Source organism: Lithobates pipiens, unplaced genomic scaffold (genome assembly GCF_037356315.1).
Source record: "Lithobates pipiens isolate NorthernLeopardFrog02 unplaced genomic scaffold, aLitPip1_a1.2 Scaffold_1, whole genome shotgun sequence".
Taxonomy (NCBI): Eukaryota; Metazoa; Chordata; class Amphibia; order Anura; family Ranidae; genus Lithobates; species Lithobates pipiens.
Window position 1 is genome coordinate 3,943,837 of NW_027507685.1, and position 12,768 is coordinate 3,956,604.

General features: G+C 46.4%; 1 protein-coding gene across 2 annotated transcripts in view; it reads left to right on the forward strand.

The window, feature by feature from the left end:
* LOC143961885 (actin-binding protein WASF3-like) overlaps positions 1-12,768 on the forward strand; it is an 88,865-nt gene that overhangs the window by 35,620 nt on the left and 40,477 nt on the right. For both annotated transcript variants that reach the window (XM_077472179.1, XM_077471508.1), the window contains exons 4-5: positions 7,081-7,234; positions 12,215-12,332. In XM_077472179.1, the coding sequence (XP_077328305.1) occupies positions 7,081-7,234; positions 12,215-12,332 (272 nt within the window). The remainder of the gene's footprint in view (positions 1-7,080; positions 7,235-12,214; positions 12,333-12,768) is intronic.

A 12,768-nucleotide genomic window follows, 5' to 3' on the forward strand; every position in this document is an offset into this window, starting at 1 on the left:
TTAGAAAAAAATAAATGTGCTGTAATTGATATACTTCTATTTTCCACATATTATCACTGATCACAGCTTGTTTGAATGTTGAGAACCATATTTTTTTTGCTCATTATAAAAATGCAGGGGCATGGCTAGGTGTCAAAAGGACCAGGGGCTCCAGCCCGAAGTCCAAGGCCGGAAACGGGGGGGGGGGGGGGGGGGGCAGTTTTTTTTGGCTGGGCCGTGACACTGACAGTAGTGACCTACAAACACTGACCTACCTACACTAACCTACCTACACTGACGATAGTGACCTACCTACACTCACCTGCCTGACCTACATACACTGGACATTTACATACACTGACCTACATACACTAATGGTAGTGACCTACCTACACTGACTTGCCTGACCTACCTACACTGACTGACCTACACATACACTGACATTTACATACATTGACCTACCTAAACTGACATTCACCTACACTGACATTTACCTACACTAACATTAACATACACTGACCTACCTACACTGACATTAACATACACCGACCTACCTACACTGACCTACCTACACTGACATTAACATACACCGACCTACCTACACTGACCTACCTACACTGACATTAACATACACTGACCTACCTACACTGACATTTACATACACTGACATTTACATACACTGACCTACCTACACTGACCTACCTATACTGACATTAACATACACTGACATTTACATACACTGACCTATCTACAGTGAACTACCTACACTGACATTAACATACACTGACCTACCTACACTGACCTACCTACACTGACATTAACATACACTGACCTACCTACACTGACATTAACATACACTGACCTATCTACACTGACCTACCTACACTGACATTAACATGCACTCACCACATACACTGTCTGAGCTACCTCAGCCGTGGTGTGTGGTGTCACAGCAGCCAGTCCTCAGAGGAGGAGCCGAGGAGGAGAGGAGAGTGGCTCGCCCGAGCGCCAAGCAGGGATGTGGCGTGGCAGCCGCTTTGTAATTCCCGCCTTCTGGATCCAACAGCGCCTATGATGGACGTCACACGTCCCGCGGTTCCGGCATTGGACCAGTGGGACGTCCATCATAGACGTGCAGGCTCCAGAAGGTGGGACCTGCTATGGCACTCGGCCGCACTAAGCCACACTCGGCGTTGCTCGGGATCAGATGTCATGTGACCAAATGCTTCAAAGAAAGCTGATGTGAGAGGGGACAAGGGAGAGAGAAGGGAAGGACAGCCGGTGTTGGCTCAGTAACACCAGAGTCATTGCATCAAATATTGTATGACTGATGCCGCGTACACACGATCGGAATTCTCGTCGGAAAAGGCTCTGATGGTTTTCTCCACGGAATTCCAACGGAATTTGGCTCAAGCTGTCTTGCCTACACACGGTCACATCAAATTCCGATCGTTTATAACGCGGTGACGTACAACACGTACGACGAAACTAGAAAAAGGAAGTTCAATAGCCAGTAGCCAATAGCTTCTGTCTAGTAGTTGAATCTGAGCATGCGTGATTTTTGGCGTGTCGGAATTCCATACACATGATCGGAATTAGCGATAGAAAGTTTTTCCGCCCGGAAAATTGAGAACATGCTATCAATTTTTGGCTAGCGGAAATTTGGACAGCTAAATTCCGATGGAGCATACATACGGTCGCATTTTCCAATGAAAAGCTCTCATCTGTCTTTTTCTGGCCGGAATCCCGATCCTGTGTACGCGGCATTAACGTGTGGGGAAGTAGAAAAGTCAAATGCATGTTCAAGTGCTGGTCCTATAAGTTAGCGGTTAATTCTTCCATCCTCATATGGTTCAGTTTATCAGGGTGGGTAAGTATTTTTGTGATGGGATAAATCCTGAGGTTAGACATCGTCCAATGTTTCAAAACATTTTATGGAATTTCGTAGGATGAACACAACTTCCTTTTTTATTTTTGGAGCAGAGAAAGTATATTTGTAAAATAGAGACAGTGACTTACACCAGTGACTTCTGGAACAGGAGGTGTGGTGGATTTTTAAGTTGCGTTGCAGGCAGTGGCGTAACTAGAACCTTCAGGGCCCCGATGCAAGAAACCATGGAGGGCCCCCTGACCTCCAGCCAGGGATCTTCTGACTGATTCCGGGGGCAGCAGGACCTGGATAGGAGGGGGAACAAGTCCTCTCCATTTTCCTCCTGCAGTTACTTAATTCCTATCAGAGGGAGAGGAGGGGAAGCAGACTTTTAGTGGCTACAGGAGAAAAATGGAGGGGATGTGTTCCTCTAAATGCCCCCCTCCCCCATCTAGGTGTTCAGGGGCAACATGTGCGCTATCACAATTGTGAACCCTGTAGTTATGCCCCTGGGATGAGTGCCAGTGGTGGTGGTGGGGGATGGGATTAGTGGCAGCAGTGGTGTTTGAGGAGGGATAGGATCAGTGGCATCGGTGGTGGGGGATGGGATGAGTGGCAGTGGTGAGGGAGAGATGGGATGAGTGGCAGCGGTGGGGAGGATGGGAAGAGTGGCAGCGGTGGGGAGGATGGGATCAGTGGCAGCAGTGTTGGTTGGGTGGGGATGGGATCAGTAGTAGCGGTGGTGGGGAATGGGATGAGTGGCAGCATGAGTGGCAGTGGTGAAGGTGATGGGATAAGTGGCAAGAGTTGTGGTTAGGGGGTGGGATCAGTGATGGGGGGGTTGAATGGGATGAGTGGCAGATGTGGTGGTGGGAATGGGATCAGTGGCAAGGGTGATGGTTGGAGGGGGATGGGATGGGAGGAGTGGCAGTGGTGGTGGGAAGATGGAATCCGTGGTGAGGGTGATGGTTGGGGGGGTGGGATGGGATGAGTGGTGGGGAGGGGAATGGTATCAGTGGCAAGGATGGTCGTTGCTGGATGGTCATGGTGGGGTGGATCAGTGGCAGCAGTGGTTGTGGTGGTGTGGGGGGTATAAATGGTGGTGGTGTGGGGTAGGGGGAATCAGTGGCAGTAGTGGTGGTGTGGGGGGTATCAGAGGCAGTAGTGGTTGTGTGGTGGGTATCAGTGGCAGTAGTGGTGGTGTGGGGGGTATCAGTGGCAGTTGTGATGGTGTGTGGGTGGTATCAGTGGCAGTTGTGGTGGTGTGGGGGGTATCAGTGGCAGTTGTGGTGGTGTGCGGGGGTATCAGTGGCAGTTATGGTGGTGTGCGGGGGTATCAGTGGCAGTTGTGGTGGTGTGTGGGGGTATCAGTGGCAGTTGTGGTGGTGTGCGGGGGTATCAGTGGCAGTTGTGGTGGTGTGGGGGTATTAGTGACAGTAGTGCTGGTGTGGGGGGTATCAGTGGCAGTGTGCGGGGTATCAGCGGCAGTTGTGGTGGTGTGTGGGGGTATCAGTGGCAGTTGTGGTGGTGTGCAGGGGTATCAGTGGCAGTTGTGGTGGTGTGGGGGTATTAGTGACAGTAGTGCTGGTGTGGGGGGTATCAGTGGCAGTGTGGGGGGTATCAGTGGCAGTTGTGGTGGTGTGGGGGGTATCAGTGGCAGTTGTGGTGGTGTGGGGGGTATCAGTGGCAGTTGTGGTGGTGTGGGGGGGTATCAGTGGCAGTTGTGGTGGTGTGCGGGGGTATCAGTGGCAGTTGTGGTGGTGTGCGGGGGTATCAGTGGCAGTTGTGGTGGTGTGCGGGGGTATCAGTGGCAGTTGTGGTGGTGTGCGGGGGTATCAGTGGCAGTTGTGGTGGTGTGCGGGGGTATCAGTGGCAGTTGTGGTGGTGTGGGGGTATTAGTGACAGTAGTGCTGGTGTGGGGGGTATCAGTGGCAGTTGTGGTGGTGTGGGGGTATCAGTGGCAGTTGTGGTGGTGTGGGGGTATCAGTGGCAGTTGTGGTGGTGTGGGGGGTAACAGTGACAGTTGTGGTGGTGTGGGGGGTATCAGTGGTGTGGAGGGGGGATCAAGAGATGTGTGCCACTCACTTGTAGATCACTTGGTTCCCCCTCCTTGCTCGGTCTTGCTTGGGTGAGCAGGGAGGTTGGGCTGGGGCCTGTGATTGAAGGTGTGGACGGAGACGATGGGCGGAGCAAGCAGGGACAGAGAATTTGGGCGGAGACTGTGCGGGCAGAGGGAATGGGCGGAGAGGATGGGCGAAGCGGGCGGGGACTGTCCCCGATGAGTGCGGGAGCAGAGGATGGGCGGGGAGGATGGGCGGAGCAGTCGGAAAGGATGGGCGGAGCTTACCGGGACTCCGCGTAAATGACTATCTCCCGGGCGGCGGCGGGCCCCCTTACAGTGGCGGAGCTCAAGGGCCCAGTCGCAAATGCGACTGGTGCGACCCTGATAATTCCGCCACTGGTTGCAGGGTACTTTGGGGGCTCAATCACTACTGCCAGCCTTAATTGGAAGTAATGTGGGACTACATAATTCATTGTTACCACAATTATAGGATCATAATTAAAGTTATATGGGGGTTGAGGGACATATAGTTTCTTATAGATTTCGAGGATCAAGGCCTCACCAGCTGAAATGCGTTATTGGTTTTGTCATGACTAGATTTTTGCCGATAGTCTATAAACTGCTGTTGAAGGGTCTGTAACCGAGTTCCTTCTCTTTTCATCGATATGCTAAAAACTACAGATGAACCTTCCAAAACATCTGAAAAGGGCTGTCAGTAATTGGACACATCTGAATTTCAATTAATTCAGGCACTTCTGCCCTCTCCTCTCAGACACAGCGCCCAGACCCAAATGACCTACTTGTACAGAGCGTTATTTTCTAATGTGCCGCTCTGCAATCATTTTTAATTTATTAATCCGGGCCATGTGTTCATTAGGACACAATTAATCTGAAGAGGCGTAAATTGCATAGCATAATTAGTTATATTAAGGTTGTAAATAACATGCAGATCAAGGGGCCTTTACTGTAGGGGTTAAAATGGCTTAATAGAGACTGAATATGTCATATATATATATATATATATATATATATATATATGGATTGGTTGCATTCAGAATAGACATTTCTGTTTAGGATTATAGGATTAGGTCGTTGGGGTTGATTTACCAAAGCCAAATAGGCTGTTTACATTGCAAGGGAATTTTTCCTTAAAGTGGAACTTTAGGCCACAATTAAAATTGAGCGAACAGGCAGGAATTTGAATGCAGAAGAGACATGCTTTGCCTCTTCTGCATTAAAGTTGCTTACCTGCCCGAGCAGCTCACTGTACAAATTTGGAAATGCTGAATCTGACTGAACTTCCACACATGCACAAGGGTAATGTCATCCCTATCCAATAAAGGCGACCAGCGATCGAGACCCAGAAGTGGGGCGCCCGAAGATGTCAGTGGCCGGCCGGGAGAACTCGGGTGGCGCCTCATCTCTGAAGCCGAGGTGAGTATAGTTCCGCATTAACTTAGTGCATGAGGTGAAGCTCTGCTGACTTACGTCATCCAGTTTTGTACAATCAAAAATTAATTTTTTATGGTTTTTTTTGCACTGGATTGCGTGTTCTTTGCAAAGTGAATTTTCACTGCATTCACTAAGCTAAGAGAACATTCCTTTGCAAAGTGAAGGGCCATTTACCTTTTAGTAAACCAACTCCATTGTATCTTGCCATTTTGTTTTGGTCTGTAAAACGTTTGTAGCACTAGTAGTATTAGCAGTGTTTTGTTAAGGGGCCATTCACACCTAAGCATACATGTTGCTGTGCTCATGATATTGGGTATACAGTATATAGTTTCTCTTTAACAATACTGCAGCACAGATATCTGAACTAACCAAATGGAGAAAAATATGTTTTTTACCAGATAGGCAGTAAATTTCTGGTATTATATTGCAGAAGTAGTAGGCCCTTAAAGCAACCCTGTCATAAAAAGAAAATATATATATATACAACAGAAGCAACAATGTATAAAAGAAGGGCATGTCTTCCCTTTCTGGGCAGACATGAGTCAAACCTTTACTTTCTCGAAGAACTCCAAGTGTCACTACTATTTGTCAGTTGGGAGTGTGCTAGACAGAGCAAACCCTCACCGGTGCTCCTGTCAGCTGACATGTCCTGTACTGTAGGAGGAGCCACAGTGCCCAACAGGTGACAGTATCCAACATACCTGGGAAGTGTAGGATATTAGATAGTTCTCACTTAAAAACGTGCATTTGTTTAATTCCCTTTATCTAAGCAATACTAAAAGAAAAAACGAATCCTAAATCTGGGGTGATGTGGTGAACTACCTCACTGGCATTTAGAGTTCTCATGAGAAGTACTCTTGGACTCCAAGTCACATTACCTGTCAGGTCACTTGAGACTGCACAGAACATTCTGAAAAGTTCCTTATATTGCATAGGCTCCCAGCAGGCTGCAAAGTCTAAATTCCTATCATCATCATCATGAGTTAGACCGCTTTCACACTGAGGCATTTTTCAGGCGTTTTTCAGGCGCTTTAGCGTTAAAAACAGCGCCTGTAAAGCGCTTGAAAGAAGCCGCAACTGCAATCCCAATGCGAAAGCCCGAGTGCTTTTACACTGAGATCCCTTTCACACTTTGCAGCGCTTTTGGAGCGGTGAATACACCCACTCCTAAAGCGCCCCTTCCCATTGAAATCAATGGGAAGTGCCTGAAAAGCGCCTGAAAAGCGCCTGAAAAGCGCTTTTGGCAGCAGCATTTTGTGGCCGCTTTTAACCCTTTGTTTGGCTACTAGCAGGGGTTAAAAGCGCCCCAATAGCGCCCAAAAAACACTGGTAAAACGCTGCTAGTTTAAGCGGCGCTTTACGAGTGTTTTTTCAGGCGCTGACATTGTCAAAGGGCTCTTAAAGCACTCGGGCTTTCACATTGGGCTTCATAGGCGCATTTTTTAAACGCTAAAGCGCCTGAAAAACGCCCCAGTGTGAAAGGGGTCTTAATGTATGGATTATGGTCAAGGGATAGTTTAATGGTAAGTACCATACATGGGGATTATTTGTAATAATCTGGAGAAAACAAATGGGAAGAAACTTGGAATTTCCGTAAAAAAAGAAAAAAAAAAAAAAAGAAAAAAGAATAAACATATTAGGCAATCTTCTTTTTTTTTTTTAATGTTGCATGGCCACTACACTGTAGTTTCAATAACATTTGTGTACCTGTGTTCAGTTTCATTGCAGGACATTAATATGAGGAAAGCTTTTAAAAGCTCCACGGTGCAGAATCAACAAGTGGTGTCTCGGAATTCTATACCAAATCCAGTTATGGAGATGTACCAACGATGTGACAAGCCTCCACCTCTTAATATTCTCACCCCTTACAGGTGAACATTTGCCCTCTTAAAACACAATTTTCCAAAAGCCCAATAGATCTATTGAATCCTAATGTATTGGAAGTTTTTGGTTGATATACAGTTTTCTCCCACTTTTGTACATTCAGCCACAGGACCTGTGGATAACATCGGCATGTTTTGAAACACCAGAAATGTAATTGGTCATGTTGTTACCAGTAACTAAAAACTTGGAATTTGCAGTAATCAACTTGAAGCGTTAAACGTGAAAGTGGCAAGAGGGTTATTGTCAGTTATCAAATCTTACCACTTTAACTTCCAGTATTCTCTTGCATAGCAGAACTCAGTCTAAAGCAGCCCATAGATAATTCAGTTTTTTTTTTCGGTCAACCGCCATGTTAACTAAAAAAATAAAACTGACCTGATTTCCCAATCCACACATACTGTACAACACATTCAATGCGGATGGGGGAATCCTCCCCACTGAGCTATTGTACTCTGACAGCGGATAGACTTCCCCGCAGTCAGAATACACTGATCAGTGCTGCCGGCTATAGCCTGTGGCGCTGATTGAGCGGCATTCCAACAGGCTGGTTGCACAGAAGTCAAACGGTTGATTGACTTCAGTACAACCATTGTCCCCATACATGGATTGAAATTCAACTGATCCCTGCTGGACAAGCCAAATTTGGATACATGTATGGCTGGCTTAAGGAAGGGAAGCCCAGTAGTATAAGTTACTGTAATTGCTTTTTATACAGTGCTGTCAGTCTATATGCTTCAGGTGTTGAGCGCACAGAGATGCCCTGTTTAGTGTGCTGGTCATTGTCCAGCCAGCTGGCTAGTATAGGCAGGTGACAGCATAATAACCCTTAAAGCGGGAGTCCGCCGGGACTCCGCGTTTTTTTTTTTTTTTTAAAGCCAGCAGCTACAAATACTGCAGCTGCTGACTTTTAAAATAGTGACACTTACCTGTCCAGCGCGCCTGCGATGTCGGCACCCGAAGCCAATCTCTAGATCGTCTCTCGGGTCCTGCCGCCGCCATCTTGGGTATGGGAATCAGGAAATGGAGCCTTTTGGCTTCATTTCCCAGTTCCCTACTGCACATGCGCGAGTTGCGCTGCGCAATAAGGACGGTCCCCGCTGCCTCTGGGATCTGTGTGTTTCCCAGCAGGCAGCGGGGCACTTGCGGAAAGGGGCGGGCACTTGCGGAAAGGGGCGTAATCTACGCCCCTTTCCGCAGAGAGCTATCCCGGAAGTGGGTGCAGATACCTGTACTGTACAGGTATCTGCACCCCCCTCCCCCCTGAAAGGTGCCAATTGTGGAGCCGTAGGGGGGGAGGGTTCCGATGAGCGGAAGGTCCACTTTAGGGTGGACCTCCGCTTTAACTGTAGTGCAGGAATTTGTGATTTACAAAAGTGGCTAAATAGAGTCACAAACATTTTGGCAGGTGAAGCAGTTTACATATATATTTCTGTTTCAATATAGTTACATAGTTAGTAAGGTTTAATAAAGACACCAGTCCATCCAGTTCAACCTAAGCAAGTGTCTACAATTGTCCCTATCCCTGTACATTGCACACTCACATTGGTCTCCACCCTCAAGGAGCCCACAATCCAAGGTCCCCATTCATATACTAGGGCCAATTTTGGACAGAAGCCAATTAACCTACCTGCATGTCTTTGGATTGTGGGAGGAAACCGGAGTACCCAGAGGAAACCCACGCAGGCACAGGGAGAACATGCAAACTCCAGGCAGGAAGTGTCGTGGTTGGGATTTGATCCAGTGACCCCTCTTACTGCTAGGTGAGAGTGCTACCCACTGCACCACTGTGCCACCCTAAATATGTTTATTGTTTGTGATTAAATAAAATAGTGATTAAAGTATAATCATGTTGATGAGGATAAAGTGATTGTAAAACATAGGGATCATAATAAAACACCAAAATTCCATGTCACCAAAGTCTACTCGTGGTCTCCTGGGGGGGGGGGGGGGGCTCTTCTTCTGCAACCAACCCTTGGTGGTGGCTGTACGTATATATTTCAACCCTATATTAAAGCGGGAGTCCGCCGTTTTTTTTAAAAAAAAGCCAGCAGCTACAAATACTGCAGCTGCTGACTCTTAAAATAGTTACACTTACCCGCCCAGCGCGCCCGCGATGTCGTAACCTGAAGCCGATCTCTCGATCGTCTCTCGGGTGCTGCCGCCACCATCTTGGGTATGGGAATCAGAAAGTGGAGCCTTTCGGCTTCATTTCCCGGTTGCCTACTGCGCATGCGCGAGTCGCGCTGCGCAATAAGGATGGTCCCCGCTGTCTCTGGGATCCGTGTGTTTCCCAGCAGGCAGCGGGGGACTTTCGGAAAGGGGCGTAGATTCTGCGGAAAGGGGTGTACCTTCTCCAGAATGTACGCCGGAAGTGGGTGCAGATACCTGTACTGTACAGGTACCTGCACCCCCCTCCCCCCTGAAAGGTGCCAATTGTGGCGCCGGAGGGGGGGAGGATTCCAATGAGCGGAAGGTCCATTTTAGGGTGGACCTCTGCTTTAAGCGTTTTCGTTGGAGTTTAGCTTTAATGAGCCAGCAAGTTAGGAGGAATAAGGGAGAGTCAGTGACATCAAATGAAAGTCAAGACAGAAAAGGTTGTTTAGGATATGTTTTTTTATATTCAGTCCACACCTAAGCTTAAATTCTGTTGTAGTGCAAGCATTAAGGCTAATAGTAGATGAGTTTGTCTTCAAAGCGGCAGTAATAAGTAATAGCCATATGCAGAAATGTCCAACACAGCCAGTTTGATTTTTCTATTGTAATTATGTTCTGTGGATATTTGTGCTGGTCATTTCTGTACCGTTTGATGCCTGATAACTGTCTAGACATGTTGAGCTTATGTATGTATGAGCATAACCATACTGTATGTGTATGAGTATCATAACAGTCTACATCAGGGTCTCCAAACTGTGGTCCAGGGGCCACATCCGACCCGCTAAAAGAATTGATCTGACCTGTAGCTAAGGACAGTGGTGTATTCTCAATGTGCATAGACAGGATTCAGGTCAGAAGAGTCTGCCTATGATTTAATTTCCCCCAACCACCTGCAGTCTTCAGCACAGGTCCCCCCCTGCTGTGTTGTCATCATTATAAAGCCTGGTACACGCCACTACTTTTTTTTTTATTCAACCCAGTGGATTAAAAAAACAAAAACTGACAGCTCTGGTTGGAGCTGCTGCACTAACAATCCGATGTTAGTACAGTGATCTACCTTTCTGTTCTATTGTGTTCTGACAGGGGGATGGTCCCCTCACCAGAATACTCCACTCAGCACTCGCAGTTATTGGCTAAGAGCACTGATTAGTAGCCGGTCAGCTGCTGGTTTTCCAGCATGCACGTCCAACAAAAGCTGGCCGAACAGCTGGCTGCTGTCAGACCAGCTGCTATACACACACAGGCCGAATGTTGGCTGGTTTTTGTTGAAAATAAATTGGTTGTCTGGACTGCTACTAGCTTCCGGTGTCCAGACCTACTCCGCCTCCCAGCTCCCACCCTACTGCTACAGTCCTGTTGTAAGCCTTAAAGTAGTAAGGAGGACTATAAAAGAGGATCCAATGTAAGGGGAGACTCTGTCCGGGATCCTGATGTAGGGAACCCTGATGTAAATGGGGGATTTTGATGGGGTTGCTGGTTTAAGAGGATATACTGTTGGGGATCATGATGTAAGGGAGACTCTAATGGCAACTTTAATGTAAGTGAAGACTCTTTTGGGGATCCTGATGCAGGGAGGACTTTGATGGGAACCCTATTGGAAACAAGGAACTTTGATGAGGATCCAGATATAAATTAGTAGGGACTCTAATGGGGATCCTGATGTAAGAGGGAACTCAATCATTTATAAAATTTATTTTTTTTGACCCACTGCTATACACACATTTTTTGACCAGCTGCTATACACACACAGGCCGAATGTTGGCTGGTTTTTGTTGAAAATAAATTGGTTGTCTGGACTGCTACTAGACCTACTCCGCCTCCCAGCTCCCACCCTACTGCTACAGTGCTGTTGTAAGCCTTAGCCCTTGTACACACGGTCGGAGAATCCGTCGGAATGTGTCCTATCGGACCGCTTTGTCGGATAATCCGACTGTGTGTGGTCTGCATCGGACTGTTTCCATCGGAATATCCGTCGGACCAAATTTTCCAACTTGCTGGAAATATTTTCAGACAAACTGGTCCGATGGGACATACTCCGATCATGTGTAGAGAATTCCAATCGGACAAAGTGCCACGCATGCTCAGATCAAATTCCTACACCAAAGCTATTGGCTACTAGCCTGAACGTAGTCCAGTCGTAACGAAATAACGTTATGGTGTTCCGAACTATTGCATTTTCCGACAACTTCGTCCGACCGTGTGTATGCAACAGTTTCGGACAAGATCCGACGGACAGAATCCGTCGGATTTGGTTGTCGGAATCTGCGACCGTGTGTACAAGGGCTTACAGTAGTAAGGAGGACTATAAAAGAGGATCCAATGTAAGGGGAGCCTCTGTCAGGGATCCTGATGTAGGGAACCCTGATGTAAATGGGGGATTTTGATGGGGTTGCTGGTTTAAGAGGAGACTCTGTTGGGGATCTCGATGTAAGGGAGACTCTAATGGCAACTTTAATGTAAGTGAAGACTCTTTTGGGGATCCTGATGCAGGGAGGACTTCAATGGGAACCCTGTTGTAAACAAGAAACTCTGATGAGGATCCTGATATAAATTAGTAGGGACTCTAATAGGGATCCTGATGTAAGAGGGAACTCAATCATTTATAAAATTGATTATTTTTTGACTCACAAATATTTACAAACTATATGATGTGACCCTTCTACTAAAAAAAAAAAACTTGGAGACCCCGATCTACTGTACATAAAGATATATTTATGTTTAAATTAGTAGTCAATTGTAAGTGTAGTATATAGTACAGCTATCCACCACATGTTTCTTGTCTCTTCCTATATAAATATATTATTATCCCATAGAGATGACAAGAAAGATGGCCTCCGATTCTACACCGATCCTTCATACTTCTTCAATTTGTGGAAGGAGAAAATGTTACAAGCTACTGAGGACAAAAGGAAGGAGAAGAGACGACAAAAGGTAACTACACTGAGTCTGAACTCTGCAATCCAATTTCCAGTGCTTTAATGTGCAATAAAATATACAGACTTTTGAAATAGTAAGTGTTCAACTTAATATTATCTGCGTAGTAAAATTCCCCAACATTGTCTAAGCACAAAATGGGGAAAATGGACCTTAGCAGCACTGCATATACAGGCTTATAGAATAATTTGCACAAAATGCAATAATGTACAAAAATCTGAAAAAAAAAACCACATTTATAGCCTTTCTAGGGTTAAAGTAATCTGAACAAATATTGTCTATTTAATTTAATTTTATTTTTTTTATTTAATATCAAAATTCCAAAGTTCAACAAAAGCAAGATTGGATAAAATTATAATTTCAAGGTAATGCCTGCAGGACCTATGGCCTCACTGGACCTGTAGAGGTAGAGATTATATAGTAACTAAAGATC